Source organism: Dendropsophus ebraccatus, chromosome 2 (genome assembly GCF_027789765.1).
Source record: "Dendropsophus ebraccatus isolate aDenEbr1 chromosome 2, aDenEbr1.pat, whole genome shotgun sequence".
In the NCBI taxonomy this organism is placed as follows: Eukaryota; Metazoa; Chordata; class Amphibia; order Anura; family Hylidae; genus Dendropsophus; species Dendropsophus ebraccatus.
In genome coordinates this window covers 130473705-130499300 of record NC_091455.1, presented here as the reverse complement: position 1 = coordinate 130499300, position 25596 = coordinate 130473705, and the positions used below count along the sequence as shown (strand labels likewise).

The following is a 25596-nucleotide window of genomic DNA, read 5'->3' as shown; positions in this document are numbered from 1 at the left end:
AATTCGTACAGGCCAATCTCTTTAATAAATGTAGACCTAAAATTGTTGGCAAAGATTATGACCAATAGATTGGCAGACATTCTACCATCACTAATAGGCAGCCATCAAGTTGGCTTTATAAAAGGACGTTCTGGTGTCACTAATATAAGAACGGTACTAGCGGCCCAGTCTGGTGTCCAATCTGGGGGTCGTTCCAGCCACTCTCCAGGTCTGTTAGCAATTAACGCCGAAAAGGCTTTTGATAATATCAGCTGGGGGTGGCTGGACATGACCTTAACAAAATTTGGTATCACAGGTCAATTCAAAGATTTTATTTCCACAATATAGACATCTCTGAAAGCTAGAATTCATACCCCGGGTTTCCTTTCAGATAGCTTTCCCTTACAAAAAGGTACCAGACAGGGTTGCCCCCTATCCCCTCTATTGTTCAATTTGGCGATGGAGCCTCTTGCTAGATATCTTATTTCTTCTGACTTTTTCTCAGGCATACGGGTTGGTTCCCAAGTCATCAAAGTTACATGCTTTGCTGATGATACTTTAATATATTTAGATAACCCAGATCTACATGTTCCGGCAGTATTAGATGCCTTAAAATTTTTTGGTTCCTTCTCTGGGTATAGAATCAATATACATAAAAGTCAACTTCTTTACCTAACTCCACATAAGAGGTCTACTTCGGGTCCTGCGGGGGTCTCCATCGCTAAATCCTATATTACTTATCTTGGAATCCAGATTGGCAGAACTCCCTCCTCACTATATTCCCTGAACTATCGCCCTATAATTAAGAGAATAAAACAAGATCTCCAGAGATGGGAATCTCTACCATTGTCAATTCTAGGCCGTACCCACTTAATCAAATTGATGTGTTTTGGAAAACTGTTATATCCAATGCAAACAATACCCCTTTTACTCGAACATTCTGACGTTTCCCTACTCCAATCATATTTCACTAAATTTATTTGGCAATCAAAGAGACCTCGTATTGCCTATTCCACTCTCTGTCTCCCTACTTCTAAAGGTGGCGCTCAATGCCCAGATATTAGATTATATAATTTAGCCACTCTCTTTCGCCATGCTAAAGATTGGACTATGGACACGTTATATTTCTCCAATATTTTAATTGAGAAAGCTTTAGTAGCACCTTGGCCTTTACCCACCCTGCTACATGCTAAATTACCAGAACTTCCTCCCAGAAATTAAGAGAAGTGTTATCTTTAAAGAGGACCTGTCACCCCCCCGTGCCGGGGTGACAGGCTCCCGACCCACAGTTAGATCCCCCTATACTTACGTGATCCCGCCGGGTCCCGCTTCCTGAGCCGGCCGGGTCCCGGAGATATCAGCGCCCGAAGCACGGTGCGCGCTAACAGCAGAGTCGGACGCCCATAGAGAATGAATGGGTAGTCCGATGCTCCGTCATTCTCTATGGGCATCGGACTCATCTCTCAGCGCGCGCGCCGGGCTTCGGGCACTGATATCTCCGGGACCCGGACAGCTCAGGAAGCGGGACCTGGCGGGATCACGTAAGTATAGGGGGATCTAAAAGGGGGTCGGGAGCCTATCACCTCGGCACGGGGGGTGACAGGTGTCCTTTAAAGACACCATTGCCTCATGGAAGGCGATACGAAAATTATATGGTTTACCCTTTTGCCTATCGAAAAGATTTCCTCTGTGGCATTCACCACTTTACCCACCTGACTCAGACAAATTGGACTACTCGGAGTGGCAGAGTGCACATGTTTCTTCTGTTGGGGATCTGCTGATACTAATTCCAGCACTTTCTTATCATGGGATATCGTCAGAACACGATTTTAATTGTCCTCATTTAATTTACCTCAATACGATTCTATAATTGAATTTCTTACTTCCAGAGAACGGGACATAGCAGAAGCAGAAAGTGATATAGAATTTGATAATCTATTCCCAACACCACCGGTACATAATTCTTTATCACATACATATGGAGAACTTAGATCACGCTCTCAAAAGAATTTATCTAGACAATTTTTTTTTTAAAAATGGTCCTCCGTAATTTTTTCAGAGGATCTGACCCAACAAATATTGAGAGGATCTCAACTAGTGCATTCTGCCACTCCCAATGTGGTTCTACGTGAAATACATTTCTGCTTTATACACAAGGCTATATATGCCTTTAATATTCCTTTTTCCAACTCCCACACTGCTCACATAAACAGTTGCCCGAAATGTTCACTTCCTAAAGCAGACTTGTTTCACTGGGCCTGCACGCGAGTGCAGGAATTTTGGGACTCTGTGCGGCTCTATCTTTTCTCCACTTGGGGCCATGCCATACCACTTCTCCCTCTTAGTTATCTTTTTTATTTTATTGATATAGACTCTACTACTCCCTCTCCTAAATTACTTACTTCTAAAGGAATTCATTTAACTCTATTAGTTTCCCTGAAATGTTTATTAAGACACTGGATACTGGATACTCTACCAGACATTTCTGAGGTAATCTCCGCTCTGAAGGAGATCTTTCATTGGGAACTTTTGGATGTATTGCGCACCAAAGAAAAATCAACAAAAACATTTATGTCCAAATGGACAAAATTTCTAATTCATGATTTTACTATAGAAGAGAGAGACTCTGTCATTAATCAATTTAAGGACACTGATTGGTATTGCATGGCCGCCCAAAAGGGAACTCTGGGAGCACTCCAAATATCTTAAGCTTTTCCCTTTCTCTGTTAGGGTATAAACCCACACACCGTATAAGCAGTGTATTTACTGCTGCGATACGCAGCAAATACGCAGCAAACACGCAGCAAATACGCAGCAAAAACGCAGCAGATTATATCTAAATAACTGAACACAGCATCAAATCTGTACCAACAAATCTGCTGCGTATTTGCTGCGTATTTGTTGCGTATCTGCTGTGTATACGGTGTGTGGGTTTGTACCCTAAAAGACAATTCTCTCCATTCTATTGGTAGCATATTTGAATATCTGACATCTATACCATGTTTTAAGGTGATATTATAGATTACTGTTTTTCTACCTATGTTTTTGGTAAGACTACATTGTATTGTATATGATAATATATCTTTTAAGGGTATTACAAAGGCTCATAGTATCTGTATGATATTGTTAACATACAATCCTTTGTTGCCTGTGAGCGACTTTCTTTTTGAATATGTAATGAATTTTCAATATGTATGTTCAAATATTACATAAGCCACTAATAAAATATCGTTAAAAAAAAAGAAAAGTGTTATACAGGTATATATCAAATGTGCAGCAGCTAAGCTTGTGGATGGTGCTAAAAAACGCATATAAAGTAAGGGGCTGACAATATCACTTTAAGGGGAAATCCCCAACAGATACACACTGTTTATGTTGAACTCCATGAATACCTAACAGCCAAACCGGTAGCAGATGAAGTCATATGACAGAGACTGCTAATAAACAACATTGGCAGTGTTTTTGCCAGGTGCAGAGACAAAATGATTATTTGATCCAACTCTGGACCAACAACATGCAAAGTCCAGATCTATGCTAGCCACACTCAATCATTGGCCTTGGGCCTTATTTACCGTTTTTGTAAATGATAGTGTAACTGGAAACTGTAATTGTTTTAAAGGAATGATTTCACTAAACTAGTGTAAAAGAAAAATTACACATTGACTATAGTAACAAATGACATCCCAGCTCTCATCTTTCCAAGGTCCCTTTGCCAAGTGCACTAGCTGCTAGTTCTAGATAAAAAAAAAAAAGATCAATTAGAAGCAATGAATCATGGAGACTGCAGCAAAGAGCGATTTGACACTGATATAATACAGTCCATTTTTGTGGTCATATGATGGCTAAAATCTAGTGGTAAACTAACAGCATCGCAGATCACTACAATTACAATATTTTGGTTAATTTAAGCTGCAGTCATAAAAAGTGCAAAAGAATTTTTTTTCTACTTCTTCCAGTGTATAGTTTAAAATGTAATCGCCCTTTAGACTCTGTTAGTAGGTGTTTGCTACTCTTACATACAGCAGCATAAACTAGTGTACCGTAAAGTTCATTCTTACCTGATATTACCTGTTATTAGGCTGGGTTCACACACAGTATATTTCAGGCAGTATTTGGTCCTCATGTCAGGTCCTCATAGCAACCAAAACCAGGAGTGGATTGAAAACACAGAAAGGTTCTGTTCACACAATGTTGAAATTGAGTGGATGGCCGCCATATAACAGTAAATAACGGCCATTATTTCAATACCACAGCCGTTGTTTTAAAATAACAGCAAATATTTGCCATTAAATGATGGCCATCCACTCAATTACAACATTATGTGAACAGAGCCTTTCTGTGTTTTCAATCCACTCCTGGTTTTGGTTGCTATACAGCCTCACAAATACAGCCTCAAATATACATAGTGTGAACCCAGCCTTAAGTTGTAAATGTGTCAGAGGGTTTTCGTAAATTACATAAATGAAATGGTCATTTCATGAATCCCCCCTCATAATCTTTTATCCTAAACATATTACATTTTGGAGTGCTCTGTAAATCTCCTTATTTTTAGAGACAAATAGTGGAAAATCAATGTTGTATGTTATCCATAATCCAATGCCTGTGTCTTTGTGTGCAGTTAAAATCCCCCTGGCGTATTTTCATTCAGCAGGATTGTGGCTTTGATAGTAGAAAATATTTGTCACACTGTATGGCGTTTGGTTTGAGAAGATAATTAAGTTAAAAATTGCAGTTTTTTTTCTATGGTAATAAATGCTGGTATATTGTTAGTTTAGTTGCCTAATAATGGTGAGGTACCAACACTTGCAATCCTGCCTTTTTATTCTCATGTGGTTAGACGGATAAGCAAATATGCCATACGCCAGTATGTCATTCCATTATTCAGAATGGGTGGTACACCTAGGTGTTGTCCAGGGAGCAGAAAAGAGCTAAAGCCTTGAGGAGATGAAGTAAACGAGCATGTCATGGAACTTTTATGGAGATCGCTCTCAATGTGCATGTCATCAATCTTAGTTCTAGCGCTGCTCTGTATTCACATCATAAGCGCTCTAATCACTGTCACAGTGTTCAATGGCAGTAGTTAATATTCACCATATCTAAATTATGATATGGACAGATACTCCATAATTCCTTATGCTAAATAGTGCATTTCCTATGTTTATATATTAGCATGTTGAACTGCAGTCATTCACCTAATGTTTATTTAAATAAAAGTAAAACTAAAACTACATTGCTGTGGATCGCTGATAAGAACTACAGTGACCATAACATCCCTGGGACAAATAGACCGTGGCTAGTATATAAATTGTTTAACAAACATGCATGATTCACGGTAAACAATACTTTGGACATAACAAAAAACTTATTGCAACGTAATTATGTTTGTTGAATTTTCATCAGAGGACAACCAGACACTTCCCCTCCCCCTTGTTCACAGTGAGAAGTAAATAAGGCCATAAAATACTGTATGTCTGCTTTTCTGCATATATATATATATATATATATATATATATATATATATATATATATATGTATCCGCAGAGTGAAGTGAAATCTTCGTAAATATCTATCAGGTAAGTATAAAATGAGATATCAGAAGATAGAAAACTCAAAAGAATTGGTCTTTAGGAACACTAAGCAATTATCTACTACTAAGAACTATTTACAAAAAGCGGCAAATGAAAGGCATTTAAGCCATCCGGTGTAAGGCTCTTAAGCCTATAAATCCACCTTGCTTCTCTTAATAACAGTCCATCCATGTTCCCCTTTCTAGGGCCTGTCCGGATCTGACACAAACTCCAGAAGGACAGGTCATCCAAGTGCCTACCATGTGTGCTCCTCATATGGAATGAGATAGGGTTATTTGCACATGTGCGTTTAGTATTCTGATGTTGTGAAATCCTCCGCCGTAGTTCTTGGTTAGTGGTTGGGGCACGGACAACTGGCTATATATTCAACGATCCTAGCGCTACCATTGATAAATTGTCATATTTCATATTATCAATTGTCAACTGGGTTGCAAAAAGTCCTGTTCACATATACCTGTTACCACTGCATTGTCCACAGGAGAAGGAAACTTTTATGTTGTTTGTCAACCATGTAATGGGACTACCAAATGGACTACGATGGCTATGTACCAGCATGTTTTGAGGTTCTGTCCTCCCTTAAAAGTCTGTCTTCTCCTAAAAGGTCTATCTCCTACAACTTTGGCTATATTTCTATTGGCCCTAAGGAAATGCCAGTGTTTTTTCAAAACGGATAAGACCTCATTTGTGTCCATCAAATGTACCCACACATCTAAAAGTCTCTGTCTTAGTATATGTACGAGATATGAGCTGCAGAATCATATAGGCCACGGCATTCTACCTGGAATTGTGTTTCACTTGAGCAGTTGCAACTAATTTAAAGGGGTACTCCAGCGGGGGGGGGGGGGGGGCACTTTTTCGCTGGGACCAGGGAGGAGGTGGCTGAGGGAAAAGACGTCCACTCACCTCCCCGGTTCAAGCAGTGGGTCCCGCATCGCGGCGCTCCGGTCCCGTTCCCGGCCGCTTCCTGGTGTCTGATATGGGCCCGAGACGATACGTCTCAGGTCCCCTCAGCCAGTCAGTGACAGAAGCGGGTTCTGAGTGGACTTGAAAAGGATCCCGCCTCCTTCACTGACTGGCTGAGCAGACCTGAGACGTCACGTCTCGGGCCCGCGTCAGACACCATGAAGCGGCTGGGAACCGGGCACCAGAGTGCCGCGATGTGGGACCTGCCGCTGAAACCGGGGAGGTGAGAGGACGTCTTTTCCCTTAGCCACCTCCTCCCCGGTCCCAGCGAAAAAGTGCCCCCCCCCCCGCCGGAGTACCCCTTTAAGTAGGGTGTGCACAACCTAAGTCTCATATATATGGATGCTCACGACCAGTATACATGGACTAACATATAACAAAAAGAAAAGCAAGATAGTATACTATAAAGGCAAAATGGCACACCAAAATTATGAAAGTAAAAGTACTTTATTCGAGCAGGTACAAGAAGTAGTATGTGAATTGACACTATAAAGATCCCATAGAAACACTAAAAAGAATCCCAGACTCAGGAAAACCATCAGGTAAGATGTTTCCCAGGGTGGCAACCCTCATATAGATGATAAATATGACAAATAGCCAACAGTGGATAACAACAAAATAAGAATAACAGAAATACAAAAAAATGAAAATAAAAATGAAAAATCCAAGCAAAAAAAAAATTATATGCATAAATAAATAATGCACTATGAACGCTGTATGTTCACCTGGATTTTTTTTTTGTTAATATAAATTAAGGTACAAGAAATGAATAGACTGACCACCCAACTCATATGTAAAATAAGTGATTGTACAGGTAGAGATAATAAAGTCCAGCACTCTGGATTCAAGCTCAAACTTTATTTCAATTAGGTTACCATTACACAGCAGGGAGGGGTTGGATAAGGGTGCAGGACGTATTTCCTGAGGAAACAGCAGTTTCAGGCGTTCCGCCTTCCTTCTGGCCAGGAGCACGTGTAAGAGGGAATTGGCTAAAATACACAAGGAGTGTGCATGAGACAACTTATACACAATTGCAATAAAATCAAGCAAGCATTACAAACGCTTAATTCATTCCACTCATACTAGCCATGGTCATTTTGTCCCAGGGATATTACGGTCATTGTAGAAGAGTTCCATTAGATTCCTATATTTGCGCAATCCACACCAATGTAGTTTTAGTTTTACCTATACAAACATTTATGTGTGTGACTGCAGTTTACAAAACATCTGTTATTCTTTAGATTAAAGATGTGGTGCTGCTTAGTATATGGAATTATGGAGTATATGTCCATATCATAATTTAGATATGGTAGTGAATGGCAACAAGTCGACCTAAAGATGTGGTGAATATTAAGTACTGGCCATTCATTTTGCTCTACGTACATCAATATGCCATTGAATACTGTGACAACAGTAATAAGGTCCCAGGTGCTTTTAAGGCCTTTATGTCTATAATTATCTTTAACCCCTTAGCGACCCATGACGTATCTGGTACGTCATGGTGCCGCGGGGGGTGTTCAGAGCAGGGTCCCGCCAGGAGATCCGTTCTTCTGGCCGGCCTGGTAAAAAATCCCCTCCCCTAATAAAAGTCCAAATCACCCCCCTTTTCCCATTTTATAAATATAAATTATTAAATAAACAAATAAATAAACATATTTGGTATCACCGCGCACGTAATCGCCCGAACTATTAATTAATCACATTCCTGATCTCGTACAGTAAACGCCGTAAGCGCAAAAAAATTCCAACGTGCAAAATTGCGCATTTTTGGTCGCATCAAATCCAGAAAAAATTGTAATAAAAAGTGATCAAAAAGTCTTATATGCGCAATCAAGTTACCAATAGAAAGTAAACATCATGGCGCAAAAAATGACACCTCACACAGCCCCTTAGACCAAAGGATAAAAGCGCTATAAGCCTGGGAATGGAGCGATTTTAAGGAACATATATTTGTTAACAATGGTTTGAATTTTTTAAAAGCCATTAGATAAAAGAAAAGTTATACATGTTACATATCATTGTAATCGTAACAACTTGAGGAACATGCATAACAAGTCAATTTTACAATAGGACGAACGGCGTAAATGCAAAACTCCCCGAAATCAAAACAAATTTGTTTTTGTTTTTTTCAATTTGACAGCGCAAATGATTTTTTTCTGGTTTCACAGCATATTTTATGGAAAAATAATGCCTGTCATTGCAAAGTACAATTTGTTTCGCAAAAAATAAGGGCTCATATGTGTCTCTAGGTGAAAAAATGCAAACGCTATGGACTTTTAAACATAAAATGGAAAAAGCGCAAAAACGAAAAAAATTGGCTTTAACCTTAAGGGGTTAAACAGTAACAATAAAAGTTTTATTTTATTGGTGAGGTGTTTAAAGCAATATTGTCCCACACAGATTCACCCACTTCCTTTACTCTGTGCAGTTCTCTGTGCCATCCACATGCTTAGATGCTACACACTTCAGATATACCTGTATAACACTTATCCGGGGCTGGGAGATGGGGCACAACTTCCATGAAGCTCAGCCTAAAGGACTCTGTTAACCAATGACATTAAATGAGGGTAAGGGAGGTGACCATATGACTTTACGTTTTTTTTTCCCCTGGGTCATTGTGCTTGATATGCCATTTGATATAGGATCTTGGCACAACATTGATGAAAAAATGCAGGGGACCAAATCTCCAGGTCTGAAGCATGAAGATCATGCTAAATGCTAATGTTAAAAAGCTGAACTTTCTATATATCTATTTCTTTATCTCTCTAGCATTGCAATTAACTGACTAAGGCAATCTAAGGCTTCTATAGACCAGTGATTTTCAACTTTTTTTGAGCCGCGGCACACTTTTTATACTTAAAAAATCCCGGGGCACACCACCAACCAAAATGGCACAAAATGACACTAAAACAGTGCATATTATACATATAGTTAATAATATAGATTCTAAATGTATTTATACTCACTCAGTGTGAAACCTGGGCCTGTTTTCTTCTCCCCCCTGTGCTTCTCTCCTGTGCTTCTCTCCACCATACTTCTCCCCCCCTACTTCTCTCCTGTGCTTCTCTTCCCCCTGCTTCTCTCCTGTGCTTCTCTCCCCCCTGTTTCTCTCCACCCTGCTTCTCTCCTGTGCTTCTCTCCACCATACTTCTCCCCCTTCTTCTCTCCTGTGCTTCTCTCCACCATACTTCTCCCCCCTGCTTCTCTCCTTTGCTTCTCTCCCCATGCTTCTCTCCTGTGCTTCTCTCCCCCCTGCTTCTCTCCTGTGCTTCTCTCCACCATACTTCTCCCCCCTGCTTCTCTCCCCCATGCTTCTCTCCCCCATGCTTCTCTCCTCTGCTTCTCTCCTGTGCTTTTCACCACCATACTTCTCTCCCCCCTGTTTCTCTCCACCAAACTTCTCTCCCCCCTGCTTCTCTCCGCTGTTTCTCTCCCCCCTGCTTCTCTCCCCTGTTTCTCCCCCATCCCCAGGTTTCTCTCCCCCATTGTTTTCTCCTGTTTCACAGGGGCACCATAGTTTGGGGAACTTTCCCCGCGGCACACGCGACCATGTGTCGCGGCACACTAGTGTGCCGCGGCACACTGGTTGAAAAACACTGCTATAGACAACTACAAACTATGAACTTGCCAATATGCAGTATGCTGCATATTACAAACTTACCTCATCAATAAATAAAGCTGCCTCACTGTGAACCATCTTCTTTAAATGATGCACATGTAACCCTTTTGTCACTAGGAGACATGAATGTTCTGCCTGAGGCAAGATCAGATTATGCTATAGTTGACAGTGTAATGATCTGATCATTTGTGCTACAACATTACACTGGTTTTTTGTTTGTTTGGTTTTGTTTTATAAAAAGGGCACACAAAGTGAAGCCAAGATGCTCCAGTTAAAAGCACCTAAACATGACCTTGAAAGATTACAAGCCCTCATCACATATTGTAGCCAATACCACAGTAAATGCCATAGAAGTCACAATATTCTTGCTTCTATTAAGTATCTAGGTTGATTGAAATACTGAGACAGCACACTACTTCCCTTACAGAATTTGCTTATTCCAGTCCAAGGCCATAACATAATTAAATTGGTAATTCTTCAACAAAACAAAGCATATCGGATTCAATTAGTATTCTATTAATATCATGGTACTAGTACCACTGAACGAGCGAAAGGATAAGGCTGCTGTATGCAGTTCTCCTTCAAGAATTCTAATTAAAATAGTCTCCAAATCTTAGTGTTTATCTTCTCCCATCCATGATGATTCCTGTTTAGTCATGGATAACCTTGTTCTATGCACAAGCAGGATGTTTGCATTTAATATTCAATATAATCTGCATTTGTGTGTTATCTTTATGAGAGCCCTAAAGTGTACAACAATGAATATGGGCGGAAATGTAATTATTTAAATAGGATATATTATCTCAAAAACTGGAAGAGAATTTTTATCTAAAAAAATGGTTTTATTACAATATAAACATTGACAACAAGATAGCAATCATTTATTCAATATCTGCTTCCGGCGTCTGGATGTCCAATCAGTGGCTGCGGTGGGGCAGCGCACTGATTGGCTGAGTGGGGCATCCAGCTGGGAACCCCCGAAGCAAGCCAGAATGTGGAGCAGGTAATGTATGCTCCAGCTGGCAGTTGTTAAGGTGGCTGTCACTTACATACTCGCAGTGGGATGTCAAATCTTCTGTGAGTATGCAATCTCATTGAAAGTGACAGACAAGGGATCCGCAGAAGATTTCACAGCCTGAAGTTCGGTGCGGATCTGGTGTGTGAATCTAGCCTAAGGCTATGTTCCCACATAGTAAGACGCCAGCCGTTTCGTGACCCGGCTGCGTCACAGAACTACCAGTGTCAGAGAAGATCATTCTGAGAAGAATTTAACCGCTGTAGCATCCCAATTTGCCACTACGCACAATGGAGTGTGCGGCCAGAGCCGCTTGCTCCATTGTGTGGACTGACAGGTTTTCTGCAACTGCTATTCAATGAATAGCGGCCGCAGGAAAGTGACATACTGTATTATTTTTTTGCGGTGCCGCTAGGGATCCCAGCCGAAGTGTATACCATGTGTATACACTCCGGCCAGGATTCCTTAGAAGGCAGTACTATGTAAGTTCTGTAGTAATCACGGCCATTGTTGCAAATTAGCCGTGATTATTACGAAACTTATGTAGAGTGAACATAGCCTAAGGGTGTAAATATAATAAATAAATCCTTCTAGTCTGAGTCACAGTCACATGGCAAAAACAAAACCTGTGAAGCTGTAAGATTAAAATGAAGAGGCCCTAACCCCAACCTTCTGAGATGCTCCTTAAGGTCAGAATGATATCTGCTTCCAATATGACACAAATTAAAGTGGATCTGTTGCCCGGCATTACCCTTTGATAACTCTTGAGTGACACCATTGCTGCAATTTAACAGCTTGTGGACTATACTGTATATTGACCTTGATGCTTTTACAAAGGGGAGTCTAATGAAATCAATACTATGGTTGTGAGGTCTGAACTAGAAATATCCAGCAATACCTCTTCTGTTTAGGAAATCAAGTACTTCCTGGTTACACAGATTTTTCTTGTTTTCTTGCTATACTCGTGTTTAAATTGCTGAGGGAGGACATTGTTCATGTTGTATTTTCTTACATTTTACTGAATGCTGAATGATATGGATCAGCAGGAATTATTGACAACTTTGGCAATTTTTAAAATATTGAAATGTATTTTTATGTGTTGCAACCAGATTAGTGTAAAGTCGAGAAAGTATGTTAATCTTATTACAATCCTAAAGGCCCCAATATACGGTACAATTATTGTGCAAATTACCATTATATGGTTTAAATTCAAATGATAATTTTTAGTTTTTGTGCAGTGGCAGTTTTTCAAAAAACTGCTGTGTGTGAAACTTGCTTTATAGTGCTTACTGTTGCTTGACAATAGGCCGATAAAATGTAATGCAATGATCTGTTCCCAAAAGCCCCCCCCCCCCCCCCCCCCCCCCCGCACACACCGTTAATGGCAGGGTAATAAAGGGTGGAAAAAATAATAATTTTCACTTCTATTTTCTACTTTCTTATAGGCTTCTCCAGCTGCTCTGGCAAAAAGTGTTTTGGCTGAAGTTCCAAACCAAGTAGTGGACTATTACAATGGCAAGGGGATCAAACCAAAATGTGCATCTGAATATGAGTCTTCCAGGACATTAGGACCTTGAACTTCTCTGCACACTTTTACAGTGTCTCAGAATAACAATAATAATCATAAAAATATATAATAGCACGTTTTAGTGATTTTTAACTTACCAATATATTTTTTTCTTGCATGTATTGCTGGAGGCTTGGATCAGCATAGCAATTGTATTGTTAAAGACTTTTTATGAAAACAAAAAAAATTACAGCATGTCATCTCAAAAAATGGTAATTGTTTCTGTTTTTTTTATACAGATTTGTTGACATTTTGCTAAATTTCTTATATTTACACTTTAAAACCTTTTGAAATATATCTTAAAAGCTGATAGGCACTATACAGTTTTATCTGCTGGGAAACCAATCATTTTCTCTGTTAGACTGTAAGTTTATGGTGTTTTGCATGTCAGAAATATAATTCCAGGTTTACAGATTGAAATAAATTAATTCTTGATACAAGTGGCCGATTTTGTAACCATTTTCAAAATACAGAAATGTGGCATTTTGTAAAAGGAATTGATATTTATAATGGCAAGTCCAGACAGATTTTTAATATGCTAAACCCATTATTATTTCTATAGCAGTATAACCTAATGACTGTAATGTTGTAACACAGATTAACAGATTTAAATAGTCTCAACAGTTCCCAAGCAAATGCATTGTGGTGGCCCTGGGGTTGGTGGACATTACATCTTCTTACTTTTTCACCTAGTACACTTACATTTCCATCGTGTATTCCGTGTTATGTTTTTGTTGTTTTTTCTTCCTAAAAGCACATTGTAGCATAAAAGACTATGTAATATCTGAAAAGAAATGTATAAGAAAAAAAGCACAGGATGAGAGTATTAATATTGTGAAATGTTGGTTTACAATCATAAAAGCAAGCAATTTATAATAATATGGTTTTTAAGTAGCACCAAAATACAAGTACACTTTATTATATTTGCAGCAATTTTCAGTAAATTTGGAGTATAGTAGACAATATAGACAAGACAGGACATTATAGCACAATCAGACATATGTGGCCTTTTAGTCTAACTTATAATGGTCCCTCAGATAAGGTATTATGGCAGTTACCACTAGTGAAGCCTAAGAATCACTTGTAATTGGAATGTAAGGTCCTGGAAGGGATGTTTGAGAAATCCTGCACCTGTAAGATACATAGTCATGTCAATGATTTGCACCATTTTTAGCATAAGAAGTTCCCCTATTACCCTAATCCCCTCTATTCCCCAGTTTCTGCAATGCCACAGCATAAAAGTAACTGCCTGTTCAGCCAATCAGTGGCTCATGTCTCAGTCAATGATTGGCTGAGCAGGCCGTGGGGCCTTGACATCAAAGAAACTGGGGAATAGCGCAGACCAGCAGGAGAAGTGATGTGGTGGTGTGGCAGCTGTGCTGGACCAGGACGGACAAGAGTTTACATCACCCCTTGCTGTCTAGCATTTTTATTTTGGCACAAAGATCCCCTTTAAGATCAAACATACGTGGCATCACATATTTCAGTTCTGGAATTTTTATATTGGATTATATCTCATATAACTCATATCTCAAAATAACTTTTGTTTAAGTTTTAGTTGTATACCTGTGCTCAAGTAGGGCCCCCTGTTGAGGCATACAGCTGTGCATTCTCTGGAAGGCATACAGTGGAGAATATCTCTTTTTTGACAACATGAAACCACTGCTTGAATTTTTAGCTGTTCAGTCTATTATGGTCCCTTGAAAGAGGCATTCTGGCTGTCACCATTTAACACTCGTGAGGACTAAGAATTGCCTGTCCTAGGAATGTGAAGTCATAGAAGGGATGTTTGAGAACCCCTGCACCAGTATGGCATATAGTCAGGTTTAGGAACTGTCCCATCATTACGATGAGATTTTTTTAGCTACTACTTGTCATAGAGCAAAATGAAACCTATTGAGGTTTCTTTCTATTCTATGAGTGATCAGTCTTTATAAAGATAACATGTACAGTACATTTGACCGCACAGTGAGCAATGTCACCCACACAAAATTGTGTTTTTCACCTCACAAATAAACACTTTTTTTCCAGATTTAGAAAATATTTTATGGAAAAATAAAGAATGTCATCAGGATAGGTTCACACTACGTAAAAATGACAGCCGTCTTTTATAACAATGGCTGTCATTGCGCAAATAATATCTGTTATTTAAAAAATAACTTACATTATTTCCACAGGGGTGGCCGTTGTAATAAAAGACGGCTGTCATTTTTACATAGTGTGAACCTAGCCTTACAAAGTACGATTGGTCCTATAAAATTCAAGCCATCACATGGCTCTATAGATGGAAATATAAAAAAATGGCCTTTAGAATTTAAGGAGGACAAAATGAAAACACAAGAAGGGAAATCGGCATTGTCCCTAAGGGGTTAAGGTAGTTTGATAGCAGCTAAACCCACTGATCAATTTCTGCCTTGATTTTTGACATCTGCTCTACAGTAATACAGTTTATTCTCATAACAGCCAGAATTAAGTTCACTACAAAAAGGTTACAAGCTTCTTATCAGTTCGTCATGTTATTTATTATATCCCAGAATGGAACTGCTGTCTCCCCGATCTTAAAGATTTACCAGCTGTCAGCAAGCTCTTGTGGTTGTTTCTTCTCAGTAGGAATTGAAATAATGTGATGTAAAGTGTATGAAGATATGTGCATCTTGTATTTGCTGTACTTTGGCATGCTGAATTTTTATGTTTGATATTAATATTGCACTATTTTAGGCTTTTTTACTATGTTGCTCCAGATTTATAAGTTGTATGTTGTGTTATTTCCTGTGGTGAACTATGCAGAGGGCAGCTGGTGACTGACAATAATGGGTATGACTGTGCAAGCACTTTTATCTATCTGAAGACTCATGTAAATTAATTAGATGTGTTAACTCCTTGTTTAATGAAACCTTGTTATAGAGACTGTGTAAAAGTTTACAATTCCTGGACTCTTAGGGCCCTATTCCACAGTAACGATAATCGGCCGGATCGGCCCCATTTGGCCCGATTCGGCCGATTATCGTTCGGCGAAATAGAGAAAACGATCAGCCGATGATCGTGTCATCGGCTGATCGTTCATTTAGGGCCAGACCTAAAATCATCGTTCCCCCACCGCGCATCGCTACGGTTGAATAGCGGTGTGCGGCGGGCGACCGACAATTTGACAAGCAGCAGCAGCAGCATACATTACCTGTCCAGGCTTCTTCTCCGCGCTGTCTTCATCCCCAGGTCCCGCGCGCTCTATCTTCTGAATAGCCGGTCAGCTGATGGAGCGCTCAGCCAATCACAGCCCGGGACCGCCGCGGCCTGTGATTGGCTGAGTGTGGCCTGTCAGCTGACCGGCCATTCTGAAGATAGAGCGAGCGGGACCCAGGGATGAAGACAGCGCGGAGAAGTAGCCTGGACAGGTAATGTATGATGCTGCAAGGGCTGCAAGGACATCGGTAACAATGTCCTTGCAGCCCTCGCTCAACGATCATCGGGCCGTGGAATAGGCCCAGTAAACGAGCGGTGATCTAGCAGATCGCCGCTCGTTTACATCGTTGATCGGGCCCTCCTCGGCCCGTGGAATAGTACCCTTAAACATAGAAAATGTAATGCGACACCCTATGAGGCAGCTAAGCTAGTGATTCTCAAATAAAACTATGTGCAGCTCACTACAAAAAAATGCTAAAAGATGGCTCACACACTCCCCCTGGAAATAGAGAAATATAAAACAATAGTTCATTCAGTCTTCATGACAATGACAAAGTAGTCTATAAACATTCAAATACAAACCTTGGAACTCCCTGCATCATAATTCATTATAATTCAAGGAGCTCAGAAACTGTGTAAGTATTCACATTACTGTCATGACACACTGTGTCACAAAAGTAGCACAAAGATGAAAGCAGATTCTGAGCTCCCGGCATCATAATGAATAAAGATGCTGGGAGTTCGAGGTCCAGTCTACAGTATACAGTCAAATAAAATAACATGGAATTGGATTATGGAAGTTACAACAACTCCAATTACAGGACAAGGGAGCCTGCAGCTTGTTACATATTCTAATCCTCTGTAGGAAAATTGGCCCTTGGGCCAATGCCGCCTCCTTAGCTGTTATCGTTAGATCACTCAAAATAGTGGTAAACCACAGTATCTATCCACTGTTCACAGACTGTAAAATAGTGGTAAAATATGGCCATAATTTTGAGGTAAATTTCAGTTGTATTTTCAATATAATAATGTGCTCCAATGAAGTATAAGAAATCATCCAAACGATGAAGCTCCTCATTATTAACAAGATGATTAAAGCAAATGTACCATCAGGGGAAGCCGTTGCCGCAGACTTTTTTTCTTTGACATGGCTCCATTACAATCAATGGAGCCATGTGACAGAGGGGTGGGGGTTTCCACCCACTAAAGGGCGGGCCATCTCGCCTCCAGAAGCAGCCCATGCCAGTGCCTGGTAATAGACTGGCACAGTGTGTGGCAACTGGGCCGCGGTTCGAAAAAGGACTGCAGCATTGGCTTCCCCGTGCCAGCGACATTCTATTGATATGCTACCCTTAAAGCCAAAGTACCTGATGGTACATTCACTTTAAGGTGGACTGACATAGGCTAATAAACAAATTTGACCACCAGCTCTGACACTTAAGGTGCATATTCAGCAATAATATCTACACACAATAAAGCTAATTTAATGCGATTTTAGTTAAATGAAATTATTTTGCACGAACTAACAAAGAAAAATAATGGTAATCATGGGACAATTCAGTTATATTTAACATTGTCCAGCTAATGACATTTTTATTAGGATTTTTTTTTTATCTTTGGAGTCCTGGATTATAGATGAGACACACAACCGAACCAGATTTTTAATTTAAAAGCTAATTAGTTAAATGCTTATATTGGATACAATTCTGCCAGAAAATATAACATACAATCTGTAAGCTATGTGGCTGATGTCACCCTGTCACCTGGGCTTAACAGTGAAAGTCTTTTTGCAGGCTGCTGTCATTCTTTTATTGACTGGTTTGCTACCTTTACTAGTCATGCATACTTGTACATACTAGTAATGGATTTACGTTATGTCTTTCCATCTATAACATGAAGAAATGTTATCCATTGTATTTTGAAGAAAATTATATTTTTATAAGATTTTTGTGAGTAATCCCTTTAGGTTGTTAGTCTATGAATAATTTACAGAAGCTAACATAAGCAATAGTTTTCGGTTTTAAATAAGCAATGTTTAACATGATGCTAGACGTATTGTCCTCTAAATTTTTGATAATTGCCTATACTTAAAATCCATTGGGACTAAGGTCACAACTTTAGGTGTATATTGTCAAAGAGGCAGAGCCTATCATTCCCTGGATCCTAGCCCCGCTATGCCTTATTGTGATGTACACACACACAGTGTACATCGCCAAGCAGCACGTTGGCCATACAGCGCGGCAAATTCTATCAGTGCTAGGACCCAGAGAATAATAGGCCCTGCCTCTTTGACACTATTCACAAGCAAAATAAAAACACAAACACGGGCAACAAAGTTATGTTCTGAATGCTTTCATTGATATCTATTCAACAGGGCCACCAGCTCAACAGGCGGAAACAGATTCACTTTAAGCAGACTCATGGTTCAAACTCAGTTACAAGCATGGATTATAGATTTGTGCTGTATCGAATCGCACAGATACAGAGAATGTTACTGCTCATAGCTCACCATGCTGTTAACATGGAGCATACTTTAATAGTAATCTTACTAGAACAGCACACTATATCAATAGCATACTGTTCTCCCTGTCATGTAATCGGTCACTACATCTGAAGTTTATACCTCACACCTGTCCCACAGGCTGTGAGGCCCGGGGAAAAGAGCCCCCTTAGGGACCTGACTAGAACTTTACTTTTATAGCCATAGCTATGCTTCCTGAAGACGTTGCGTTTCGCAGTGAAACACGTTGAAGGGGCTTCTAGCAAAAACAATTTGCCATAGCATGTCAATGGCTCTGAACAGTAAGTGCTCCATCTGGTGCTCTACAGATTCTGGCCATGCATTTTTGTGTGTAAAGTAGTCCTCATGAATTTGTATTTAGCCAAAAGTTACTAGTGCATTACTGGTGCATACTAATAACTGTAGGTACTACCAAGGTTACTTGGCTCCTCTAATGTAAGAACTTGCCAATGTTTATTTAGATGACTGTAAAAAAAAATAATTAAATAGTATGAAATAATAAAAAGCTTAACTATTAGGCTATGTTCACACTACGTAAAAGTACGGCCATTGTTGCCTATTGTTCTATGGGATCCTGGCCGGAGCAAATACACATCGTATATCAGTATGTCAGTTTTCTGCGGCCGCAATTCAGTGAATTGCGGAAGTAGGAAACCCTGTCAGTTCACACAATGAAGCAAGCAGCTGCAGCCGCTTTCTTCATTTTGTCCTATAGGGAGTTCTGATGCGGGCGCGCGGGCCTGGCCATAGAGATCATCCGGCCGGTACTGCAGTACCGTCCGGGATGATTTGTGCAGAGACCGGCCGTTACGTGACCCGGCTGGGTCAGGAACGGACGGTCCGATACGTAGTGTAAACATAGCCTAAGAGTGATTTACCCAAGGGCGTATTAACCTTGCATATATGGCATATACTAAAATAATCAAAATTCAGATGGCCTCAACTATCGTAATTGTCTTGCAGATAAAAGGACTATGGTCTTAGTAACCAATACAAATAATATTTCGTTTTTTACAGACATTGGGGGGGGGGGGAAACTCCTAAAGGGGTACTCCAGTGGGGGGGGGGGCTATTTTGTGATCTGGCCTGTAAGGAGGTGGCTGAGAGAAAAGACATCCACTCACCTCCCGATCCAGCGGTGGATCCCGTATTGCGGCGTTCCGGTCCCCGGCCACTTCCTGGTGTCTGACGCAGGCTCGAGATGTGACGTCTCAAGTCCGCTCAGCCAGTCAGTGACAGAGGCGGGATCTGAGCAGACACCAGGGGATTGGAGCGCCACGATACGGGACCCACCACTGGATCCGGGGTGGTGAGTCTTTTCTCTTAGCCACCTCCTTACCGGCCAGATCACAAACACCCCCCCCCCCCCGCTGGAGTACCCCTTTAATACTATAGAAAACGAGGTGTTTTTTTTTTTTTAATCTACTACAGATATTCCATCATTTTCCCATAGCATCTGTAATGGGCTTAGGTGTTAGAGAACATATTTTTAATCTACATGTCTATTACAAAGGTGGCCAAAAATTTTAACATTTTGAAAGAAATGAAGAGTAAGTATATATATATATATATATATATATATATATATATATATATATATTAAATGTGAAGCATTTGCAGTCATTTATAATACATGTCTTAATCCCTTGTCATTTTAAGTCTTACAGCTGTAATCAACATAGAAAACCAGCACAAATATATTAATAAGCCCTGCATGCAAAAAAAAATAAAACTGTACATTGGTTTAGCATGTTGGTTATTGCATAAGATAGTACTTTAGCCAAGTGCATTGCATTGCCAAATGAAAGAAACTTATTGTAAGACAAAGGAAGGTAAGTGTACAAAGTGAATTTTAAACCTGCACCTTGATAATATTTTGAACTAGAACTAGGGCCAGCAAGTTTACAATTTCTTCTGCATTTAAGTTGGTCCTATAGGTTCTCGACTCCTTTATTCCTAAGTAGGATTCCTCTGAATGTACTGCAGTCTGTTGTCAAGTTAAGTGAACAACAAATTTATATCATCTTTTTGTGGTTTTGATCCAGTTACATTTTGCATGAAACAATACCTTGACAAATTTTGGCATGAAATATTTTGTGAGTTTACTGAACTGCCTATGCTTTTCTTGTAAATAAAACCTATAAAATGAGAAGAGAGCAGATGTAAGAATATATGATTAAGAATTCTATTATACAAATGTGTCATTGGCTTGAGTCCTTGTCTCAGGCGGACAACCAATCTTTCTTTTTCTATTTTTATTTTCTTTTTGAATATTTATGTAAGGAATCTTCATTTTAATGGGGTGGCTATAAAAGCACATTTGAGGATAATGTACAATTTTGGCGGTGATATAATACTGTGATAAACAAAGATTTACAATAATTTTACATTGTTGGATTTTATGAATAAATTAAGCGCCTGTTAACCTGCCGTAGTTGTGTCTTTTATTCATTTATGGGTATAAGAAACTGATTACTCAGGTTCTATTTTGCTTTTACATTTAAAGGGGTTGTAGGGCCAGGATTAATTTCTGAATAGCCTGTAAACAGCCGCACAATGTGAAACAATAATGTATACTTACCTTCCTGCCTCCCTAACGGTCACCTGTACTGCGTTTTTCCAGCCCTTGGTCACTTCAGGCTTTGAGGTTTGGGCTTAGCAGACATCCCCAGTTGTTCAGAAATTAGTCCTGGCTGGGTAAACCCTTTAATGTTATTCTTAGGGCCATATTACACCAAGATGTCTGACAGATTATCTGACAGATTTTTACAGCCAAGACCAGGATTTAAAAAGAGGAGAAATCTCAGTCTCTATGATCTGTTCTCTGTTTATAATCTGTTCTTGGCTTTGGTTGCAAAAATCTGTCAGATATCTGTTGGTGTAATAGGACCCTTAGGGTGCGTTTACACAGAAAGATTTATCTGACAGATTTTGGAAGCCAAAGCCAGTAATGGATTTAAAAAGAGGATAGATCCCAGTCTTTCCTTTATGACCTGATCCCTGTTTATAGTCTGTTTCTGGTTTTGGCTTCAAAGATCTGTCAGATAAATCTGTCTGTGTAAACGCACCATTAGTCCAGATAATTATCAGACAGTAAATGTAGTGTCATAAGAAAATTATGTATTGTTTAAAGGGGTTGTCTGAGGAAAGCCTTCTGCTTACTAGGGCTTACTTCTTCTAATTCAAGCTTCACAAGTACTGTCCACACGCAATGTCAAGTAGCTACAATATCTCAGATGTTACAACGTGGTGCTAGGATTCAGAATGGAATGAACATAAAAATCCCTATCCAGCTTCCCTGCCAACCCAGTCCTTCCTAGAATGTATTGATATTCAAACAATTGAAATTCCCCTTTGGTTTCCTTTAACCCCCTTCTGCCGCTGCACTGTAAATTAATGTTGCTGCAGCCTATGCCTGAGGCTCCAGTAATGTGATCACAGAGCCCCAATGGTAGCCATGGACATAGTTACGGAGGCAGGTGGGGAAGGACCGGGGAGCTCTGCCCCCTCCCCTCTCTACACACACATATAAAGAGAAACAATGCTGCATTTAAAAAAAAACAATTTTAAATCCTTTTGTTATTTGTCTACAGTTTTACAGTTAATACTACCTAGACAAAATAGCTTTCTAGAAAATGTGTAGATGCCCTAGTAAAAATAAAATCTACTCTCTCCTGACATTCAGTGTATTGACTGTTTTCCTGAAGTACAGTACAACCACAATGCCTTAGACTGCAGTTCACATCTGAATTCTCATTAAATATTTAACCTGTGTTGCACCTGGCTCCTTCCTTATAGCTTAATCCCTTTTATATTCTGTGCATGTTTATTAGAGAGGACACAGCTGGATTTCTAAAAACACTAACGGGGCAAGATTTTTCCCGTTTATTTTTTTAATAAAGTAAGGTCTCTTCATCGAATCTAACCAGTCAACATAGAGGCATTCTCCTTGAGCAGCTTGACATTTAAATGACAAACCATGCCTATTTTCACTTAAAAAAAAAACCTGGCATCTATTTTCAGTAAGTCAGTCTCTGTATGCATTGACTGCCAAGGTTTCTTATAGCTGAATGTTACCTGGCATCCTTCTTATACATATTTGCTCATGATTAACACGAGTAATTTTTTAAAAAAAATAGAAATAATTACCAAACAATACCAAGTGAAAAGGGGGAGAGATGAGTAAAAGGTGGTGTAAATTTAAACTTTAGAACTTTTATTAACTTATATTAAACTTAATCTATATTTTGTGAAAAATAGTTTTTTCATAAAAGCCATCAATTTCCTAATTGATGGCAGCATGTGAACCTATAGTGCTAACTTTAACAGACATCACACATGCATACTCCTAAATGTCTTAATTTCCACCTGATATACAGGTGCAATGATACAGAAGGATAACTTATGTATAAACAAATAAAAGATTTGCAACAGAAAGATTGCCACACAAAATTAAAGTTCCCAAATATTCTTCACATAAATAATAAAAAACCTAAAAGTAAAAATGTTGGAACTCTCAAAAATAATCTGGGTGTAGTGGTGACGGGCGATGAGGAAAATGCGAATCTACTGTATTTACACAGGAAAACCCTACAATAGATCGCCATTAGCTTACTCCTGCTTAAGCCAACAAGAAGTGTGGTGCCACACTAAAAATATTTAATAAAAACTAACAAAAGGTTAGAGGACTCTAACCTGCTATTAAGACAGGAAAAGTTTTCTTATCTTCATCCTCTGCATCCTTTTTGGTTTGGTACACCTGCTGCCTCCTCACGAACATTGAAATTGATGATTTCAATTCAACCGCTTATGTCAGGGGAGAGGGAACACGTGGGTGGACCAGTGCACCGCAGGATGTAGTACTGTCCACAGTGCACCAAACTAATTTACATGAAACACATGATTTTATGACAACAGCTCTGAGCATGAATGTAAGAAAACTACCTTGGTCTACAGTGTCCCCGACCATACGGGAACATACCAGCTTTCCCTTTAAAACTCACAAATCAGAGCAGGCTGGTTGGGGATGGATCGGTGTACTGGAGGCAGAAGTCCCGCCCCCAGTGCACCAAAACAACTTATTAGCAAAGGGGTGAAATTCCTAATATCATGGAAATGGCACCAAGAATTAAGGTAAGAAATTTACCTCCATCCTCAACGCCCCGTACGCTAAAGAGAGTAAGCAATTTAGATACTTCTAAAGTTTTCCTTTAATGTGACCTTTTCTAAACGTTTGAATGCACACGTCCATCATATCATTATTTCTTTTCATATTTCAATGCTAATTTCATTTATAATAGAAAATGCACATAAACAAAAACATGGTGGGATAGGGAGGAATAAACAAAATAAATGGAGAAGCGAAAGGTAAAAGCAATGGCTATTACCAGCTCAAAACTAATCATGCATATGATACTGTGATGTCCATCATTGTCTCAAATGTTCATCTGCAAAGTCTTTGGTAAAAAAAAATAAAAATCGATGGTTAGATCCTGCCACTAACTCCTCCATTGTACATAAATTAAGAATTTCTTTGTACCAAAACAATCTGTCACAGTGGGTACATTTCCATAAGCAGAGAATAACTGATCATACTGCCTGAAGCAGAAATTGCAGAAGCCCCTTTGACAGCACTTTCAAGCCGCCTGGTATTATGGATAGAAGTAAGGGTGCTGGATCATGTTCCAATCAGACTCCTGTGACAGTATGTATCAGCTATATAACTTACTTCCAGAAAGGCTGGAGTTTTGCACTACCCCACCATATACTGTATGTGAAATTTAAACCCTAGCTAAATTTAACCTCTTAAGGTCAAAGCCAATTTTCGTTTTTGCACTTTTGCTTTTTCCACTTTATGTTTAAAAGGCCATATCACTTGCATTTTTTCACCTAGAGACCCACATGAGCCCTAATTTTTTGCGAAACCAATTGTACTTTGCAATGACAGGCATTATTTTTCCATAACATATGCTGTGAAACCGGAAAAAAATAATTTGCGCTGTCAAATTGAAAAAAAAAAGGATTTTGTTTTGATTTCGGGGAGTTTTGCATTTACGCCGTTCGCCCTATGGTAAAACTGACTTGTTATGCATGTTCCTCAAGTCGTTACGATTACAACAATATGTAACATGTATAACTTTTATATTATCTGATGGCTTGTAAAAAATTCAAACCATTGTTAACAAATATATGTTCCTTAAAATCGCTCTATTCCCAGGCTTATAGCGCTTTTATCTTTTGGTCTATGGGGCTGTGTGAGTTGTCATTTTTTGCGCCATGACATGTACTTTCTATGGGTACCTTGATTGCGCATATGCGACTTTTTGATCACTTTTTATTACATTTTTTCTGGATTTGATGTGACCAAAAATGCGCAATTTTGCACTTTGAAATTTTTTTGCGCTGACGCCGTTTACCGTGCGAGATCAGGAATGTGATTAATGAATAGTTCGGGCGATTACGCGCGCGGCGATACTAGATATGTTTATTTAATTGCTGCAGGGCACAGCAATCTATTGCCGAGCCGGGATCAGCGTCATCCTGACGCTGAGGCCCGGCACGGGCAGAAGAACGGATCTCCCCCACGCGAGTGAGACCCATCCCACTAGACACCAGGGATGTGCAGTACAAAGCCTCTAAGTGCAGCTGTCAGGTTTAACAGCTGCACTTAGAGGCTTAATTAGCCGACACGGCAACGGGATCCGCGCCGGCTAATAGAGGCACTGCCCGGCTGCACATGTCAGCCGGGATCAGCGCCGTTCAGAGAGGGGTTCCTGCGGGACCCCGCTCTGAACACCCCCCGCGGCACCATGACGTATCAGATACGCCGTGGGTCGCTAAGGGGTTAAACATGTTGGTTCAGGAACAATATTTTCATACGATTTCAATTGACCATTGTTTGTAGTGGTGTAATGTGCCTTTATAGCAGGGATGGATACAAATCTCGAAACATAATCACTGAGCTCAGTTAGATCAGCAAAAAAAAAAAAATCCAATGGAGTACTCCTTCAAGAGTTTTCATTGATACATTGTTGCGAGTCTCAAAAGGTGTGAATAGCCAGATATCCCTCCAGAGAAAGAAACCTGTTGCCAAGAGGTGCCTCCCAGTGGGGAGATCAGTGAACCACCCTGATACCCACCATAAATAAGGTCCCACTCATTTGC

The 25596-nt window shown here is 39.8% G+C and overlaps 1 protein-coding gene and 1 long non-coding RNA gene across 7 annotated transcripts in view; one reads left to right on the top strand and one right to left on the bottom strand.

The window, feature by feature from the left end:
* The window catches only part of CPNE4 (copine 4), a 282805-nt gene extending 269868 nt beyond the window's left edge, over nt 1-12937 (top strand). Inside the window, exon 16 of the mRNA XM_069958337.1 lies at nt 12610-12937. Within this exon, the coding sequence (XP_069814438.1) occupies nt 12610-12741 (132 nt within the window). The 3' untranslated portion in view covers nt 12742-12937. The remainder of the gene's footprint in view (nt 1-12609) is intronic.
* LOC138783535 (uncharacterized) overlaps nt 7202-25596 on the bottom strand; it is a 38653-nt gene continuing 20258 nt past the window's right edge. For 4 of the 6 annotated variants that reach the window (XR_011361705.1, XR_011361708.1, XR_011361704.1 and 1 more), the window contains 4 exons: nt 13790-13862; nt 13434-13515; nt 12830-12896; nt 7202-7519 (listed from right to left, as the gene is read on the bottom strand). This is a non-coding gene — a long non-coding RNA (uncharacterized lncRNA). Of the gene's footprint in view, nt 7520-9005; nt 9072-10191; nt 10285-12829; nt 12897-13433; nt 13516-13789; nt 13863-25596 lie in introns of all 6 variants that reach the window. The other 2 variants (XR_011361707.1, XR_011361706.1) reach the window with 2 other exon arrangements.